Consider the following 21,262-nt stretch of genomic DNA (forward strand, 5'->3'; position numbering starts at 1 on the left):
TGCAATTTACTGTAACAAGAGACCCGGGTCCAACCTAAAACCCGCCCTACAATGAAAAGACGGAAGACACAAACCCTACCAAAACCCTGAGCTTGCGACTCCTCTACCGTTTTCTATGGCTCCCTTCACTTCGGGAATACCATATTGTCTTGCTCTTCAAGACAGCATTTTCCCCAATAAACCTCTCTAAAACCCAATACCCTAACTCCCACCCCCCTTTTTTTTTGACTTTGTGTTAATAAACCCAATAATAATACTAATAATAATGGCGAGGACTTATGCTCTAGGGCTCATCGCAGCCGCAGCCGCCTCCGCCTCCGCCTCCGCCTCCTTGTCCAACCCCGCCACTGCCTATGCCGACGGCCCTTTCACCTTCCCTTCCTTCTCTTCTCCTTCTCCTTCTCCCAAGGATAACCCCGTGCAATCTCCGCCGCCCAATTCGCCGCCCGCTGCTGAAGCTCCTCCTCCGCCGCCGCCGAAACCTCGCAATGACTACCCCAGGACCACCTCGGCCGGGTTCGATCCCGACCCCCTCGAGCGCGGCGCCAAGTACGCCAAAGAAATCAGCAACTCCAAGGACCCCAAAAAGGTGACTCCAATTCTCTCGAGTTTGTTCTTTTTGTTCTATTAAAGCTTTGATTTTTGGTGTTGTTGATATTATCTTAAGTCAATCAGTATGTGAAAAATTAATACCAAAGGAGTGTGCTTTTGGCTATGTATTATTTTTGTGCTCTAGAAAGCAATGGGATTCTGTTAGTGATTGATTCTAGCTTGAAGGAACTGATTGGTTTTGGTATATATATAGATATTTGAAGTCTTGAAGAAGCAAGAAGAGACGACGCAGGTTGAGTTGTCTGCAAAGGAGGCAGAGTTTAAGGCCATGCAAGCTCAGGCTGAATCTGTAAGTTTGTACTTATTTCTCTATTGGGCTCTCCTTATTGGTGTCAGTAGAGTTGGATAATGTGCTCAACTCATCTACTTTATTGCTTGACAGGAGAGGCAAAGGGTCATCTATGACGAGCAAAAGAAACTAGCTCAACATCAAGCGCAAACGAAATCTCAAATGGCTCGCTATGAAGATGAGTTGAAAAGGAAGAGGATGCAGGCATGTGTAAACTGGGATCCTTTTCAGATACGTACTGTAGTTTTGTTTTTTTTTAATAAAAAAGAAAACAGACAAATATTTGATTGTGTTCTGTTGTTTTTGCTATAGGCAGAGAATGAATACCACAGAGATAGGAATAGAGAGCTTGTAAAGATGCAAGAAGAATCATCCATCAGACAGGAGCAAGCTCGGCGGGCGACAGAAGAACAAATCCAAGCACAGCGTCGTCAGACAGAAAGAAAAGGCTGAGATTGAACGTGAAACAATAAGAGTGAGGGCATTTGCAGAAGCAGAAGGGAGAGCACATGAAGCAAAACTAGCTGAAGAGGTTAACAGGCGAATACTAGTTGACCGGGCAAATGCCGAGAGAGAGAAATGGGTTGCTGCCATAAATACAACTTTTGATCATATTGGAGGTACTGTATCTTGTTCCTATACTTTTGGATTTTATTAAAGTCTTCATTGTCCTTGAAACTATTTGAATTATAAATTTGCGATATTGTAGATTGTAAGTGTGCCTTTAGGATCTTCTTTTAATCAAAAGGGGGTTGGTTCTGTCTGCCAACAACAAACAACAAAGTTAGAACTAATGCAATTAACGATATTTGTAAACTGTATTGATGTAGAATTGGTCATCTTTTGCAGGTGGACTAAAAGCCATTCTGACTGATCAGAATAAATTAGTTGTCGCTGTTGGGGGAGTGACAGCTCTAGCTGCAGGCGTTTATACGACAAGGTGCGTGTTAAATTCTAAGGATAGAAATCACAGGCCTGTTGCAATAACTTGCCTGTTCCTCTTCGTGATTTTCATTTGTTTTCATTCTCCACTACAGGGAAGGTGCAAAGGTGATATGGAGCTATGTCGACAGAATATTGGGACAACCATCTCTTATTAGAGAGTCCTCTAAAGGGAAATATCCTTGGTCAGGGTTAGTTTCACGTTCCCCGTCTACAAAGAATGGGAAACCCTTTGGTGATGTGGTTTTACACCCTTCTCTTCAGAAAAGAATAGAACATTTGGCCGGTGCAACTGCCAATACAAAATCTCATCAGGCGCCCTTTAGAAACATGCTCTTCTATGGTCCTCCTGGAACAGGGAAAACAATGGCTGCTAGAGAAATGGCTCATAAATCGGTATGAGATCTGATATTATGCCCACATTAGTTGCATATTCAGCTTTGATTCCTATGATCTTGGTGTAAGGCTTATTTGGTAAAGTGGGGTTGCTGTCAAGAAGAGATGACAACTTAGTAATATACATATTTGGGAATTGCAGTTTTGATGTGACTTTATTTATTCTTATAATCTGCTAAGTTGATTTTTGATATTATCGCTTGGCAGCAGTGTGTTTATCTTGATTGCTAAATTTGGGTGAATATACGGACATCTGCTATTATGTTAATACTGCAATGGGTTATGGATGTCATCTTTTGATTGATCAATTATTAACATTACTTCACTCATCTTTATATCTGATGTCTTTTTTAAGGGATTGGATTACGCACTGATGACCGGAGGGGATGTTGCTCCACTTGGACCACAGGCTGTTACCAAGATACACGAGTTATTTGATTGGGCCAAAAAGTCACGCAGGGGCTTGTTGCTTTTCATTGATGAAGCTGACGCATTTTTGTGCGAGTAAGTCATATTATTCACATGCATGAATTGATCTAAGCTAGTTTCAATATTGTATATGAGAACTGTAGCTAGATTGATTCACTGAGAAAATCAACTGAGAGTTGAATGTGATCATTCTGTGTTGAATGAACTTGTAGGCGGAATAAAACCTACATGAGTGAAGCTCAAAGAAGTGCACTCAATGCTCTCCTGTTTCGCACTGGTGACCAGTCCAAGGACATAGTCCTTGCCCTTGCCACAAACCGTCCTCGTGATCTTGATTCTGCTGTGTCAGATCGTATTGATGAAGTGCTTGAATTTCCTTTGCCCTAAACCCTAAACCCTAAAAATGACGAGACCAATCTGGTTGGTGGAGTAGACAACCAGGTATTTTGTTGGCAAAAATATATCAAATGTTATCCATTCAGTATCATGTTAATTCAAGGGATAAAAAATCACCTTGGGCTGTGGTGTGATATTTTATGTAGGTCTTGGACAATCTCAGAAATAAGATAGAGCATGCTACTGAGGAGTTGAAAGGATTGAATGAAACTATACTGAAGAAAACCATATCCGCCTGTGACAAAACGAAAGAAAATAAGGTAATCCTTTCGAAATATGAATCTGGTGCAGGAATGTTTATTTTCCCCTTGTTTTTGGGAACAAAATAGAGAAATATATCCAACGTGATTTTTCTCTGCAGATTGTTTCACTTGAGCGAGAGAACAAAGTTCTTAAAACGATGCTCGAAGGAGCTAATCAAGAATTAGAACTTATGAGGTCAACCCTTGAGGTAATAATTTTATTTTGTTTTCTTGCTTGGATGTAATTTGCTTCGAGTTTTTTTGCATTTGAGGATTCTTTATAATTAATATGTTTGATTTCAGGACATGAGTAAAGAGAAGGAATTCCTAAAGACCCTGGCTGCAACGGCAAAAAGTTGGAAGTTTTGGGATAACAATTTGTATACTGCTATAACCTAATGGAGATTAAAGTTTGAGGGAAGGCATTGCATTGCATATGAGAGGTGGCTAAGGCAATTCTCTTTTGCCTTAACCAGCTAAAAGTACAGTTACAGAACCATTCTTAAGCAACAGAGAATTGCCTTAGCCACCTCTCATATGCAATGCAATGCCTTCCCTCAAACTTTGATCTCCATTAGGTTATAACAGTATACAAATTGTTATCCCAAAACTTCCAACTTTCTGCCGTTGCAGCCAGGGTCTTTAGGAATTCCTTCTCTTTACTCATGTCCTGAAATCAAACATATTAATTATAAAAAATCCTCAAATGCAAAAAAACTCGAAGCAAATTACATCCAAGCCAGAAAACAAAATAAAATTATTACCTCAAGGGTTGACCTCAAAAGTTCTAATTCTTGATTAGCTCCTTCGAGCATCGTTTTAAGAACTTTGTTCTCTCGCTCAAGTGAAACAATCTGCAGAGAAAAATCACGTTGGATATATTTCTCTATTTTGTTCCCAAAAACAAGGGGAAAATAAACATTCCTGCACCAGATTCATATTTTGAAAGGATTACCTTATTTTCTTTCGTTTTGTCACATGCGGATATGGTTTTCTTCAGTATAGTTTCATTCAATCCTTTCAACTCCTCAGTAGCATGCTCTATCTTATTTCTGAGATTGTCCAAGACCTACATAAAATATCACACCACAGCCCAAGGTGATTTTCTATCCCTTGAATTAACATGATACTGAATGGATAACATTTGATATATTTTTGCCAACAAAATACCTGGTTGTCTACTCCACCAACCAGATTGGTCTCGTCATTTTTTTGTACCGTTTCAATACTCAGCTTTGCCAACTCTGCTTCTAAGCTCTTCTCTGGCGGTGCAGCCTAACAGATACTGGAATCAATTAGCGAAAGTCAAGCAAAGAAAGTTTCTAAACTTGAGCCAGAAAGCTACTAAAAACATACGAAGAACTGAGCCAATTCCCAAAAGTTGGAGTTAGAAAGTCTACCTCAGACACATCTTCTGTTATGTGGGGAAACATTCTCTGCATTTAATTAGACAAAGAATCAACAATGTTATACTAGAACAAATTTAAACAGTCAATTCGATTTTCTGTTTTCCTTTCTTTACCTCTATCTGCTCATTAGTTAGCTTGTCTAAATGCAGCTTGTTGAACTGACATCTCACAAAAGTTGGTGTTTCATCTTTATGTTTCGCAATAGCAGCATCCTGAATTTGTATTTGGTCAGCCAACCAATACTAAAACCAATGAAAGAAACAAGTAATTAATTAGTTGAAAAAATTGATACTATTCACAAATTTCTAGTCCTTACCAACCAATACTGAAACCAATGAAAGAAACAAGTAATTAATTAGTTGAAAAAATTGATATTATTCACAAATTTCTAGTCCTTACCAACCAATATTGAAACCAATGAAAGAAACAAGTAATTAATTAGTAGAAAAAATTGATATTATTCACACATCTCTAGTCCTTACCATGACTAGGGGCATACATCCAGATACAACGACCTTCTGGGTTTCACTCTTCGTGCCCATGTCCTTAGTGTCCTTGTCCTTCGCGTGCTTGCCTAGATGAGCAAGCAAATAGTCTAATGTCATTTTCCCCCAAGAATATTTTGACATTTCTTCCAAGTCAGTACATGCTGCAACTAAACTCCACTTCAAACCGGATCCCGTTTCACAGAAAAAAAAACGTCGCAAACAGAAACATCACTATAAGACAGGCAATCCTATAGTGATTTACGGGATCTGTCTCCAAAGCATTAGTAAGGGCAGACTTCACCTCTGCTACATGCAGACTCTTCTCATTAGGAAAGCAATCATCGATCAACAAGTTGTTTCCTAGTCTAGTGGAGTGAGAACTGAGGTTATATATCTCCCCTTCCAGGTTCAGCCCGAGGATATCGACCACCTGCTGCTCCTTGATCCTATGCAAGGATCCATTAGGAAACAGGAAACCTCTCTCCTCCTCCTTGTATAGCCCAATCATCAGCTGAAAATCCGAGTCTTTTTTACGACACTGTGCCTGGGTGAGCAGCTGGCATTTTTTTATAATACTCCAAAATGGAGTTCTAGCCAGGTGCTTTTCCACCTCCAAAAGGTCGTTCTTAGCTAGTTTCTTGTTGCAATCAAACATCACCGCATTGAGCGCGTGAAGACTAGATCTCATCCCACCCCTTCCAGCCATTGAAACCTAGAAGGACAATACAGATTAATAGCTCATACACAAAGTCAGTAGAAAACCCAACACCAATCCATCTCCACATTAACATAATAGTGTCATAGCCATATATGAATGGAATTCAGCTTAATGGTCTTCTAGACATGATATACATCAGATTTTTACACACTAATCTCAATTAGAAATATAAACAGATTCTGATCCCAATTAACAGTTTTTTTAACACCAATATGAACTTGACTTGAAATCCACTCTAAGCATTAAAACCAATAGAAAAAATTTACCAGACAGATGAACAAAAGTACGAAAGTAAATCAAGCAAACACCAAATTAAAAGGAGGGACATTCTAAGCTTTATTAAGAAGCATTATGAAACATTAATGTGCTGGTGGGGAGAAAAAAAAAGGCGACAGAAACGATTTGAAACATACTAGTTGATCCTTTTTTTTTTTTTGCTGATATTCATGTTGCACATTCAGCTTACCCCTAATTGTTAGCTAGTATCTAGTTTTCGAAAAGAAGAACCACAACAATGAATACCCACTGAAAAGAAAGCTAGCCAGTATAGAGGTTTTTTAAAAGGAGAATAAGGGTGGCAGCTAGCTCATCAAAATGAACACCAAAAATAGTGTCTACCTATTGCAAATATTACACCAAATGCTGTCTGATTCTGCGGATGAAATTCCATTTTAGAAAGTTAAACATACACCTACCAGAAAGAAATTGGATGCGCTGAAAACAAACTTTTATCTTAGTAGCAAACTTTAAAGCCGGGTCTAGCGAATACAAAATGGGTAAGACATCAAAGACCTCTGAAAATACAAATCTGAACTTTCATCAACAAGAACGCCCCCCAAAAAAACATAAAGTGGCAACATGTAACATATAGTAAAGACTAGACACTGGGACGATTTGAAAACCAGAGAATCCATCAGTATTATCTAGGTAAAAAAAATCCTGAACTTGAAACACAAAACTCACCATATAAAATCGAAAACTAACAAGATAAAAAGGATCAAAACTAAAACACAGCAGTAGATTGAGCAACATTTCCAACACTAGTTCAAATTCATTAACGAAAATTCAAACTACTGGTCACATATGATAGTTGTACGGATACTTAAACACCAATTTACAAAGACCCAATACATATCACTAACAATTTTCATCTAAACACAAACATGATCACAACTATAAAGCATAAACAGCGAAATTAACAACAATCGAAAGAGAGACATCCCATCCCAAGCTTACTTCCAGAAGCAAGCAAATCTGAAACAATGAAGAGTAGGTTACCTTGAAACGTAGCTTCACAGTTAACCCTAAAACCCAAAGGTAAACCAAAGTGACTGATGTGTATTTAGATGGAAGGTTCTAATATCTTCTAGCTTCTACTGAGAAAATTTAGTTTAGATGGAGGATTTAGATGTTTGCTGTGGGTTTCACAGAGATTTGATGAAGATCCGATTCTGTTGTTTGCTGTGGGTTTAGATGGAAGGTTCAAGTATCTTCTGGCTTCTACTCAGAGAATTTAGTCCTACTGTCTTTATGGAGACACCAACGGCGTCGTTTTACCTGTCCAAAGAAAACGGCGTCGTTTTTACCTGTCCAAAAAAAAAAAAGGCGTCATTTTGACAAATTCGGTGTTGTCATGGAGCCCGTCATAAATAAACACATCCAATGTTCAGAAAGGCTGTGTTGTTTGGGGGGAATGTTAAGATAAGCATGCTTCTGAATTTGGCCTCAAGAATCGAATGAGAGGTATCATGAAACATACCTCACATATCACGAACAAAAGTCACTGTCTTGCATGATCACTTTCACATTTAACATGCCTTTCCATTCACTTCCAAACTTTTTAGGAGGCAATTATTGTCCATCAATTGTGTTTCAAGTTTCAACCTATTAGGTTTGATACCAATTATGAACTAGAGACATATTAATTGGACACTAAATAATTAAGAGAAAATGTCCAAATGCACAAAAATCCTAGAAAACATGACAATTTCGTAATCACGTGCCCATTTCAAAATACAAAATTACCCTCAATTTCTTTCAACTACCCTCTCTCTCTCTCTCTCTCTCTCTCTCTCTCTCTCTCTCTCTCTCTCTCTCTCTCTCTCCATCGACGCCCAACGCTTGATGCCTGACGAGGAAGTCCAAGTTGGAACGAAAGATCTTGGCGCGCCCAATCAGATTGATCAGCGATTCACCGACAAGCCAGGTGTCGATGCAGTCGACGTGGAAAGGGTCGAGCAAAGTAGGTGGAGGCGGAGGTCGTCGTCCAGTTGGAACTCTAATAAGCATATTGCTCAGTCTTTGACGACAGGGAGACGGAGCCGGGGCGAATAAATTTGGAAGATGTGACTTGAGGAGGAAGGAGGTGTGGAAGAGACTTGCCGGCGGCAAGAGTTTGAGCTCTAGAGTGGCGCCGTTGCGGAGTGAGGGAGAGGAGCGGTTGGAGGATCGGAGGAGGATGTGGCAGGAGAAGCAGCGAAGGGAGCTTGAAATCTAAAGTGGGTTGTCGGCAACGGAGAGAAGGAGAGGCTGTGGTGATTGTGTTCTTCGTTTGATAAGTGGAAGCAGGATTTGGCTTCTAGTAATGTGTTTGTAAAGATTACTGGGAGTGAGTAATGTATTTGTAAAGAATACTGAGGGTCAATAATGTGTTGTAAAGAGATTTTAGAGTGATTACTGGGTGTCAGTAATGTGTTGTAAAGAGATTTTACAGATTATTGAGATCAGTAACGTGATTACTGGGGGTTAGTAATTTTTCGGTGACAACAATCCGGTGACCGAGGAATAAACTTAATTATAACACACTTAATTATAAAAAGTAAATCTATGTAAAATAAGATGCAAGGGAAAAATAGTCTTCAAAGAAAATAAATTTTTGAATTTTGTACTAAACGGACAATGGTTTGATAAATTAGTGTTGAAATGGTCACACATTTGCTTACCTCACCTTTAAGCAAGAGCAAGCCCAAAATACTAAAGATACGCAAACGATAGAAAGATACGCAGTTTGAAAGAAACACACTCCCACACTTGCAAAACTCTCAAATTCAATAGAAACTCGCATCAGAAAGATACTCAAACGAGAATTGAAAAGATACACAAATTGGAATAGTAAAGATACGCAAACGATAGAAAGATACGCAGTTTGAAAGAAACACACTCCCACACTTGCAAAACTCTCAAATTCAATAGAAACTCGCATCAGAAAGCCGTTCAGAAAGATACTCAAACGAGAATTGAAAAGTTACACAAATTGGAATAGTAAAGATACTTAAACGATAGAAAGATACGCAGTTTGAAAGAAACACACTCCCACACTTGCAAAACTCTCAAATTCAATAGAAACTCGCATCAGAAAGATACTCAAACGAGAATTGAAAAGATACACAAATTGGAATAGTAAAGATACGCAAACGATAGAAAGATACGCAGTTTGAAAGAAACACACTCCCACACTTGCAAAACTATCAAATTCAATAGAAACTCGCATCAGAAAGATACACAAACGAGATTTGAAAAGATACACAAATTGGAATAGTAAAAAGGCTCCAACGATAGAAAGATACGCAGTGGTGGTGGCGAGGAGGATCGGCGCTGCGACTTGCAGAGACTGTGGCGACGTCGGGGGTCCTCACGGAGGCGAAGCACGAGCTGGCAGGCTGGAGGGTGGCTGCAGAGGTCCTTGCGACGTCGGAGAGCTGGGCGGTGCACGTCACAGCGGCCTAGGGAGGCAGATCGCACGGAGGCGATTTTCTGAGGTGAGGGAGAGAGTTTTCAGGGGAGAGAAGAGAGGGAGGCGGAGAGAGTGAGGAGAGAGAGAGAGTTTCCAATTTTGGAAACCCTAACTGCTAAAAATCCCTTTATATACTAGTTTCCAAAATCGGAAACTAACTTCCGACGTTAATAACTTCTACGTCCGACATCCGATTAGAACGCGTCACATACTCACGAACTCGTATCGACGAGCTCTACAACTTTCGTGAAAAAAGTTTTCACAACCGAGCGACAGAATAAAAGTCGACATATAAATTGCGGAAACGTAACGTTTTTCTAATTAAACGTTCCGAGAACGTATCCGTTACTCGTTTCATAACGTCGCAACCAATCACATTCATTCTAATTAAAATTCGCAATTTTATAGAATTCAAATCAAACTAATATTGTTTGAAATTTTAGGGTTATTACAATCTACCCCCCTTAAATGAATTTCGTCTCGAAATTCAAACTCACTCAACAAACAACTGTGGATATCTGGTCATCATGTCCGACTCCAGCTCCCAAGATGCATCACCCTCATCGTGGTGACTCCACAATACCTTGACTAGCTCAACTTCTTTCCTCCGAAGCTTCTTTGTGGATCTATCCAGAATACGAACCGGCTCGACAACAAATGTGGCATTTTCCTTCACTTCAATGGTGCTATGATCGATCACATGTGACTCATCTGGTACATACTTCCTCAGCATGGAAATGTGGAAGACGTTGTGAACGCCCGACATGCTAGTAGGCAAGGCTAGTCGATATGCTAGTTCGCCCACCTTCTCAAGTATCTCAAAGGGCCCAACGTACCTCGGTGTCAACTTTCCCTTCTTGCCGAATCTCACTACACCTCTCATAGGTGAAACTTTCAAGAACACATGATCACCGATCTCAAATTCCACATGTCTCCTCTTCAAGTCCGCATAGCTCTTCTGTCTGCTCTAAGCGGTCCGGATTCTATCCCGAATGATCGAGATCTTCTCCGTGGTTTCCTAAACCACCTATGGACCCATCAGTGCCTCATCACCAACTTCGGCCCAACAGATCGGAGATCGACATGGTCTACCATAAAGTGCCTCATAAGGTGCCATGCCAATGCTAGAATGGTAACTGTTGTTGTAGGCAAACTCAATCAATCTCAAATGATCTTCCCAGCCACCCTTGAAATCCAGCACACATGCTCCCAACATGTCTTCCATCACCTGATTCACCCTTTCCGTCTGCCCATCCGTATGAGGGTGAAAAACTGTACTCATATCCAGGGTAGTGCCCATCGCCTTCTGCAAACCACCCCAGAACTTCGAAGTGAAATGTGCATCTCGATCAGAAACAATAGAAACTGGAGCACCATGAAGTCTCACTACCTCATCCACATATAGTTTCCCAAGCACGTCCACGGAGTACTTCATCGACACTGGAAGAAAGTGAGCCGACTTCGTCAACCGATCGACAATCACCCATATGACATCGTGACCCTTCTTCGATCTAGGCAATCCGGTCACAAAATCCATAGATATCTCCTCCCACTTCCAAAGAGGGATAGTCAGTGGTTTCAACATGCCAGCTGGTCGTTGATGTTCTGCTTTCACTTGCTGACATGTAAGGCACTTCGATACAAACTCTGCTACATCTTTCTTCATACCGTTCCACCAGAATTGCCTGCATAAGTCCTTGTACATCTTGGTGTTCCCTGGATGAACGGTATAACATGATCGATGTGCCGTACGAAGGACCTCCTCCCGAAGATCATCACAATCTGGGACACACAATCTTGCCCCAAACCTCAACCCTCCATCGGGTCCAACTCTTCACTCAGAAGGGCACTCATCAAGCGTATCAACTACAAGATCTGCCAACTTAGCTTGTGAGAGTCTATCCCGCGCCTGACCCTGTATGATCCTCGTGATCAATGTGGGTTGCACCGTGACGCTACCAAGAAAGACTCTTGGTTCTCCTCCCGATGGTACCAAATCAAACTCTGATGCAGTTTCGAGCATGAACCATTCCTGGACCATAAATGAAGCCACCACGCCTCTCGGTTTCCTGCTCAAGGCATCGGCCACCACATTTGCCTTCCCCGGGTGGTACTCTAATGTGAAGTCATAGTCCTTGAGGAGTTCCATCCATCTCCTCTGCCTCATATTCAGCTCCTTCTGAGAGAACAAGTACTTCAAACTCTTATGATCTGAAAAGAGTTGAAACTTCTCTCCATACAAGTAATGTCTCCAAATCTTCAGGGCAAACACAACTGCCGCAAGCTCTAGGTCGTGTGTTGGGTAATTCTTCTCATGAATCTTCAACTGTCTCGAGCCATAAGCAACCACTCCTCCATGCTGCATCAACACACAACCCAAACCTTGGAGCGAAGCATCACTGTAAATGACATAGCCACCACCACTTGATGGAATCGTCAACACTGGGGCTGTGGTCAATCTGGTCTTTAGTTTGCTGAATGCTTCCTCACATGCATCCAGCATCCGTCCACACGAACGGAGTATCTTTCTTGGTCAACTTGGTCAATGAAGATGCAATACTAGAGAACCCTTCGATAAACCTCATATAGTAACCTGCCAAACCGAGGAAACTACGAATCTCTGTAGGGTTCTTTAGACGACTCCAATTCTTTACTGCCTCTACCTTTGACGGGTCCACTAGTACTCCATCTTTTGAGACAACATGACCAAGGAATTTGACCTCTTCTTTCCAGAATTCACACTTCTCTAGCTTGGCATACAGTCTCGCCTCCTTCAAGGTCTGCAACACCGTCCTCAGATGCACCACATGTTCTTCTTGTGTCTTGGAGTATATCAGAATGTCATCCACAAACACCACAACAAACTCATCCAAGTACGGGCTAAATACTTGGTTCGTCAAATTCATAAAGACAGCTGGTGCATTCGTTAGACCAAATGGCATGACAACAAACTCATAATGTCCATACCGGGTCCTGAAGGCTGTCTTCGATATATCTTCTTCCTTCACTCTGAGCTGATGATAACCGGATCTCAAATCAATCTTAGAGAACACCGTAGCACCTTTGAGCTGATCGAACAAGTCATCAATCCTAGGTAAGGGGTACCTATTCTTGATGGTCACCTTGTTCAGTTCTCTGTAGTCTACACATAACCGTAGAGAACCATCTTTCTTCTTCACGAATAACACAGGTGCTCCCCAAGGTGAAACACTAGGTCTAATGAACCCTTGGTCTAATAGCTCATCGATCTGCACCTTCAGCTCCTTAAGTTCATTCTGCCCCATTGTATAAGGTGCCTTTGACACAGGTGTTGTACCAGGTACTACATCAATGCAGAAATCTACCACTCTTCGAGGAGGTAGCCCCGGTATCTCTTGGAACACTTCACCAAACTCAGATACTACCACAATGTCTGCGATAGTTACTTTCTGATCCACCGACTCCACATGTGCCAAAACTCCTGATCTCATGGCGTTATCAGACTTGAGGCAACGATAACGAAACGCAGGCTCCCCAGGTCTATGAAATGACACCACCATGTCAAAACAATCAATCACAGTCTGTTGTGGTCTCAACCAATCAATCCCCAAGATCACATCATAAGTGTGGTCCGGAATCACAATCAACGAAACAGAGAACTCTCTACTTCCAATCAAAATCGGACAAGCTTTGAAGATTGTCTTTAACTCAAGTGACACTCCGAGGGGCGAAGTGACACATAAAGCGTTCCCAAGAGGTGTAGGAATCAACCCTAGCAACTCTACTACCGAACTAGCAATAAATGAATGCGATGTTCCCGTATCAAACAGTACTCTAGCAAGGTAGTCAAAAAGTGATAATGTACCTTCCACCCATGTGTCTCGCTGACCCACTGCGAACAATCTAGCTTGGCCCGCTGGTAGCTGTCTCTGCGGCCGTTCCTGTCTACCCTGAAGAGGTCGGGTACAATCTCGAGCTATGTGTCCCACTTGTCCGCACCTGTGGCAGCCTGCTCTCTTCGGTTTCGGACATGCTGAGGCGTAATGGCCCATCTCGTTGCAGCCATAAAACCTCACCGTTGCCAATGGTCTGACTGGTGCAGCCCTGATAGCTAGGGGTGTTGCCCCTGCCAGGCCCTGATAGTGGGGTCTTGGCCTCTTCCATGACCTACCCGTCGGTCCTGAGTGCTCGCTACCTGTACATATTGCCTTGCCTTTTCCCTTTGCATCCCTACTTCCCACATCTCCTGCTTGTGTCTTATTTGCTTGCTCCAAGCTCATGACACTCTCAAATATCAACTCCTTAGTAGTCAGGCAAAGGACTGATATCATGGTCTTGTACTCCTGTTTCAACCCTCGTAGATATTTCTGAGCTAAGGCGGTCGTACCCATAAGCCTGACATACCGGTACAGCTGCGAAAATCGAGCATCATACTCTCTAACAGTCATGTCTCCCTGTACCAGTGCCAAAAACTCCAACTCTGAGTCCTCCTGTACAGAGGGTGGAAAATACTTCTCTCGGAAAATGGTAGTGAAACCTCCCCATGTGAATGTAGACACATCCACAGTCTGTCTCATGCTCTTCCACCAGTCGAGAGCATCACCTTTTAGAAAGAATGTAGCTATCTTTCTCTTCTCAATCTCTGTGCACTCTATCATCTCAAAATAAGTGTCCATACCCTCGATCCAATGGTCAGCTACCATATGATCTAGTCCTCCATGAAAAGTTGGCGCTGACAGTGCACTAATATCCTTGATCAGCTTCAACACTCGGCCGTCATCTCTAACTGCAGTAGCTGGCTCAACCTGCTCTTCTTGTGTAGCAGCCTCCTCAAAAAGGTTCTCCACGTTGCGGACTCGGCCTGCGGCCCTACCTCGACCTCGGCCTCTCGCCCGTCCTCGGCCCTGTCCTCGGCCCTTATCTGTGTTCATCACCTTCAAACAATGGAACACTTAGTCAATACTTGTGAAGTCTCGAATTCAACCATAACAGATTCAATAGATATCAACATGAAATTTCAGAACAAGATAAAACATCGAAGTATCATCACGATACTCCCTAGAGGACCAAACCATAAGGTATGGCTCCTAAAGCATGTGATGGGTGCCCGCCTGCAGTCGGATCATCGCTCCCGGATGATATTGATAATCGCCAAATACACATTTAGGCTCTGATACCAACTGTAACGACCCCAAAATTTCGAGCTTAAAAACTCAAAATTTTAAAGTCGTTAAACACAAAATAATCTCAATGAAATCGAAATCATTTAAAATGTCACAGCGGATCATTTCTGAGTTCCCAATACAACTCAGAGAAACCAATTATTACAAACCAAATTTATAATCCATACATAAAATGGAAATGTAATATTCCTCACAATCTCTCACAAATCTCACAAATAAATGCTCACAAATTCTCACTCACAAATCCACTCTAGAAATCTCACCACAAGCAGGGTAACGAACAACTTCGAGCCTCCGGAGTCGTCTCTCAATCTCCACTAATCAGCACCTGCGGAAGTATCCCCTACACCATTGAATTTGTGCACCGGGATTGTAAACACAAACCCGGTAAGCTTTACAGCTCGTATGAGTAAAATGAAAATATATAACTCGCATATCAATATATACGAAAATTCAGAAATCAAACAAATATAAATGCACTCATGAGTCAATGGACGGCCCATCTGGTCGTCCCAAAGAAATATGAAATAAAACGCTCATGAGAAATTAAGTAACCCTTCTGGTTACCCAAATGCATTTATATTACGGGTACCAAGATCGCTGGTACACATCTGTTACCCCTCTCGTAATACACCGCCGATATTGGGCAACCACCCGCTACCCAATATCAAAACAATATGAGTACTCATTAGCAGATAACCACCCGTTACCTCACATGCAGGACTCAAGCTGACAGAGTAGAGCTCTAACTGTATCGTAACTTTCGCCCGGCCAAAGGCTAGGTTCCGACTTGCCAAACACGTACAATAATCTCACATCATATTGTACCAAACATCAGGTCCGAAGATAACTCACATTTTAACAATCTCCATGTTAAATCACGTACAATAATGTCACATCATATTGTACAAATCAAAATCACATGCTCGATAAAATCTTGTCTTCAATATGACATCATCACGATAAAATCATAACAATATATTATATAGCAAACTATATATATATATGTATTTATTTACAATTATTACAATACATATATACTCCACTATATCATATACACGTCATAATTTATAAACACGCCCGAAGACAAAACGTTTAACAAACTTCATATTAAAGTCATGTACAAACTAATTCATATGTTCGTCATAGAAATGACTAATTTCAAATGTATTCATAACAGTATATAATATAGCAAACTATATATATATACTTATTACCATTTATACAATATATATGTAATCAACTATATTGTATACATGTCGTATTTCAATATTTAAAACTCTTGCAAAAATCTTAGAATCACCACAAGGGTAGATTTGGTTTTACGAATTTATTGTTCACCATTACTATTCAGTGTTACTGTTCACTATTCACTGTTCACGTAATTACTATTTGTGTATTACTGTACAAATACACATCCAATACGTATCTATGTACGAGTACATACTATTTGCGTATTTCTGTACGTATAAATACTATTCAAAAGTACGTACTGTCTCAGTAAATAATAATTACCGAATTACCCTTTTAAAATTACTTTTTACCTTTACTAAAAGTAATTTACATTTACAATTAACGTACGTAAATAAAATTTACATTTATCGTACATAAATAAAATTTACATTTACATTTACCGTACATAAATAAATTACAAAAATACCCTTCCGGAAACATTGTTCACGCCGCTGCACGTGGCGGCGCGTGGGATGCACGCGCCACCTCTGGCAGGCCGCGCGTGGGGCACACGCGCCGACGCTAACCCCAACGCGTGTCACGACACCGCCGTCCCCAAAACCTCCGTTTTCCTTCCCTCTTCCTTCCCACGGCCTCACGCCGTGCCTAGCCCCCTCCACACGCCCACACGCGCCGCCTAAGGCGGCGGCATCTCCCTCAAAATCCTCCTCCTCCGATCTCCTCCAACACGAATCAACAACCACAAAAATCACATCCAAACATCACAACAACCTAATTAAGCTAACCCTCACCTCAATTCGACGATGGAGAGCTCGCCTTGAGCACGGTGGTGGCGAGGAGGATCGGCGCAGCGACTTGCAGAGACTGTGGCGACGTCAGGGGTCCTCACGGAGGCGAAGCACGAGCTGGCAGGCTGGAGGGTGGCTGCAGAGGTCCTTGCGACGTCGAAGGGCTGGGCGGTGCACGTCACGGCGGCCTAGGGAGGCAGATCGCACAGAGGCGATTTTCTGAGGTGAGGGAGAGAGTTTTCGGGGCAGAGAAGAGAGGGAGACGGAGAGAGTGAGGAGAGAGAGAGAGTTTCCAATTTTGGAAAACCTAACTGCTAAAAATCCCTTTATATACTAGTTTCCAAAATCGGAAACTAACTTCCGACGTTAATAACTTCTACGTCCGACATCCGATTAGAACGCGTCACATACTCACGAACTCGTATCGATGAGCTCTACAACTTTCGTGAAGAAAGTATTCACAACCGAGCGACGGAATAAAAGTCGACATATAAATTGCGGAAACGTAACGTTTTTCTAATTAAACGTTCCGAGAACGTATCCGTTACTCGTTTCATAACGTCGCAACCAATCACATTCATTCTAATTAAAATTCGCAATTTTATAGAATTCAAATCAAACTAATATTGTTTGAAATTTTAGGATTATTACAGGGAGTGTGTTTCTTTCAAACTGCGTATCTTTCTATCGTTTGCGTATCTTTACTATTCCAATTTGTGTATCTTTTCGATTCCTATTTGAACGGATTTCTGATGCGAGTTTCTATTGAGAGAAACTCAAACGAATCAGAAAGATACTCAAACGAGAATTGAAAAGATACACATATTGGAATAGTAAAGATACTCAAACGATAGAAAGATACACAGTTTGAAAGAAACACACGCCCACACTTGCAAAACTCTCAAATTCAGTAGAAACTCGCATTATAAAGCTGTTCAGAAAGATACTCAAACGAGAATTGAAAAGTTACACAAATTGGAATAGTAAAGATACGCAAACGATAGAAAAATACGCAGTTTCAAAGAAACACACTCCCACACTTGCAAAACTCTCAAATTCAGTAGAAACTCGCATTAAAAAGAATGGTACTCGATTTGAGTAATCCATTCAGTTAAGAGAGAGCTATGGGCACATTATATTCTCGTTTGAGTATCTTTCTGAACGGCTTTCTGATGCGAGTTTCTATTGAATGATACACAAACGAGTTATCTGAAATTTGAGAGTTTTTCTGACTATGGAAAGATATAAAGTTACTCAGTTTGAAAAAGCCGTATCTTTATTATTCGTATTTTCGTTTGAAAGAAACACACTCCCAAACTTGCAAAAACTCTCAAATTCAATAGAAACTCGCATCAGAAAGATACTCAAACGAGATTTGAAAAGATACACATATTGGAATAGTAAAGATACTCAAACGATAGAAAGATACACAGTTTGAAAGAAACACACGCCCACACTTGCAAAACTCTCAAATTTGAGATAACTCGTTTGTGTATCTATTCAATAGAAACTCGCATCAGAAAGCCGTTCACACTTGCAAAACACTCGCCCACACTCGCATCAGAAAGATACTCAAACGAGATTTGAAAGAAACACACAAATTGCAATAGTAAAGATAGGCAAACGATAGAAAGATACGCAGTTTGAAAGAAACACACTCCCACACTTGCAAAACTCTCAAATTCAATAGAAACTCGCATCAGAAAGCCGTTCAGAAAGATACTCAAACGAGAATTGAAAAGATACACAAATTGGAATAGTAAAGATACGCAAACGATAGAAAGATACGCAGTTTGAAAGAAACAGACATCCACACTTGCAAAACTCTCAAATTCAATAGAAACTCGCATCAGAAAGCCGTTCAGAAAGATACTCAAACGAGAATTGAAAAGATACACAAATTGGAATAGTAAAGATACGCAAACGATAGAAAGATACGCAGTTTGAAAGAAACACACTCCCACACTTGCAAAACTCTCAAATTCAATAGAAACTTGCATCAGAAAGATACTCAAACGAGAATTGAAAAGATACATAAATTGGAATAGTAAAGATACGCAAACGATAGAAAGAGCAGTTTGAAAGAAACACACTCCCACACTTGCAAAACTCTAAAATTCAATAGAAACTCGCATTAGAAAGCCGTTCAGAAAGATACTCAAATGAGAATTGAAAAGTTACACAAATTGGATTAGTAAAGATACGCAAACGATAGAAAGATACAGAGTTTGAAAGAAACACACTCCCACACTTGCCAAACTTTCAAATTCAATAGAAACTCGCATCAGAAAGATACTCAAACGAGAATTGAAAAGATACACAAATTGGAATAGTAAAGATACACAAACGATAGAAAGATACTTAGTTTGAAAGAAACACACGCCCACACTTGCAAAACTCTCAAATTCAATAGAAACTCGCTTTAGAAAGATACTCAAACGAGAATTGAAAAGATACACAAATTAGAATAGTAAAGATACTCAAACGATAGAAAGATACACAGTTTGAAAAGATACGTATTCAATAGAAACTACGTATCTTTCTATCGTTTGCGTATCTTTCTATGGGCGTGTGTTTCTTTCAAACTGAGTATCTTTCTATCGTTTGCGTATCTTTACTATTTCAATTTGTGTATCTTTTCAATTCTCGTTTGAGTATTGTTCTGATGCAAGTTTCTATTGAATTTGAGAGTTTTGCAAGTGTGGGAGTGTGTTTCTTTCAAACTGCGTATCTTTCTATCGTTTAAGTATCTTTACTATTCCAATTTGTGTAACTTTTCAATTCTCGTTTGAGTATCTTTCTGAACGGCTTTCTGATGCGAGTTTCTATTGAATTTGAGAGTTTTGCAAGTGTGGGAGTGTGTTTCTTTCAAACTGCGTATCTTTCTATCGTTTGCGTATCTTTACTATTCCAATTTGTGTATCTTTTCAATTCTCGTTTGAGTATCTTTCTGATGCGAGTTTCTATTGAATTTGAGAGTTTTGCAAGTGTGGGAGTGTGTTTCTTTCAAACTGCGTATCTTTCTATCGTTTGCGTATCTTTACTATTTCAATTTGTGTATATTTTCAGTAGAAACACATGTGAATTCAATTTGTGTATCTTTTGCAAGTGTGGGAGAGTGTTTCTTTCAAACTGAGTACCTTTTTATCGTTTGTGTATCTTTACTATTCCAATTTGTGTATATTTTCAATTCTCGTTTGAGTATTGTTCTGAACGGCTTTCTGATGCGAGTTTCTATTGAATTTGAGCCCTAAACCCTAAACCCTAAACCCTAAACCCTAAACCCTAAATATCTCTAACAAATTACGCATTTTGGGGAAAATGAGATTTTGGAAACAAATTGCCCAAATTTTATTCCAATAGCTTCTCCATCTCATCCTCTAAAACATGATTTGGCAGAAAATTTGCATAACCAAATAACACTTTCTTGAACAATTCAAACTTATATTACAACCAGTCAAAAATATGAATAAATTATTGCAAGCTAACAATATAAGAATATACAATAATTTATGGTAATAATAAATGATAAAATTGAATAGTTTATTATTGTAATTGATAGGAGCACTTTGTGCGACGTTCTTAACATGTTTTTACCTCAATTTGTACTTTTCTTAGCCCTTATTGTTATACTATTGAGTTATTGAGTCGTAGTAAGAGTCTTGAGTGGTATTTGATGCATTTTTGTGCTTACATGAGTTAAAACAAATAATTGGTTTAAAGTCCTAGTTTGACTATGAATCCTTGTTAGGTTTTGAAACTAATTATCTCTTACTTATGATTTTATTTTCTTATTTTCAGATTGGATTAAAGAGATAATTAAAGAAAAAAAGATGGAGCCAAGTCATGCAATAATTAAATAGAAGATGATCATTAAAGGCATAAAATATGGCATGTTTTAGGGAATAAAAATGACATGTTTTAGGGATTAAAGTATGACATGTTTTAGGGAAAAAAACATGGCATGATTTAATTGTACATTGATAACAGCCTAACTCTATTCCTGCAATCATGCAAAAGATCAGATTTGTATGATTATAATCTAGTGAAGTAACCAACTTAACTGAAAGTAGTTGAATGAAGCTTTATGGATTCTCAACATCAGTATCAAACTCAAACCAAGCAAAACTCTAATAGGGAGTAGGACAGGTAAGTAGTACAATTTCTGAACTGGGAAAACTCTCCCTCCAGTAGAGCTTGATATATACAACTAGCTAACCCTGTATATGAATTAAGTTGTGACTTGGTTGAGACAATAAGGGGGGACTCACCGGTCTTCTGGTAACGCGTAAAGGTTGGGACTTGGTGCTGGCTGGTTGTGGTTGTGGTTCATATGGAGTAAAGAGGAGCTGGCTGGGACGCCAGGAAGAGGCAGAAGTAGGATTGAGCTCATCCATGGTCCAAAACCCCAAAATCAAGCTACTTGCTCGATGCCCTCCATTAAATTAAATAAAAGAATTACAG

The 21,262-nt window shown here is 40.1% G+C and overlaps 1 protein-coding gene and 1 pseudogene across 1 annotated transcript; one reads left to right on the plus strand and one right to left on the minus strand.

Moving 5' to 3' along the window:
• Positions 1-231: 231 nt before the first annotated feature.
• LOC126782689 (uncharacterized) lies at positions 232-3,774 on the plus strand (annotated as a pseudogene).
• Positions 3,775-3,786: 12 nt separating this feature from the next.
• LOC126782680 (uncharacterized) lies at positions 3,787-7,402 on the minus strand. Its single transcript, XM_050507981.1, has 8 exons — positions 7,200-7,402; positions 5,198-5,915; positions 4,829-4,957; positions 4,707-4,742; positions 4,477-4,581; positions 4,262-4,375; positions 4,071-4,160; positions 3,787-3,976 (listed from the first exon to the last, which is right to left on the minus strand). The coding sequence occupies exons 2-8, from the start codon at positions 5,342-5,344 to the stop codon at positions 3,881-3,883; spliced, it is 717 nt and encodes a 238-aa protein (XP_050363938.1). The 5' UTR covers positions 5,345-5,915; positions 7,200-7,402; the 3' UTR covers positions 3,787-3,880.
• Between the last annotated feature and the right edge of the window lie 13,860 nt (positions 7,403-21,262).

Source organism: Argentina anserina, chromosome 1, assembly GCF_933775445.1.
Source record: "Argentina anserina chromosome 1, drPotAnse1.1, whole genome shotgun sequence".
Taxonomy (NCBI): domain Eukaryota; kingdom Viridiplantae; phylum Streptophyta; class Magnoliopsida; order Rosales; family Rosaceae; genus Argentina; species Argentina anserina.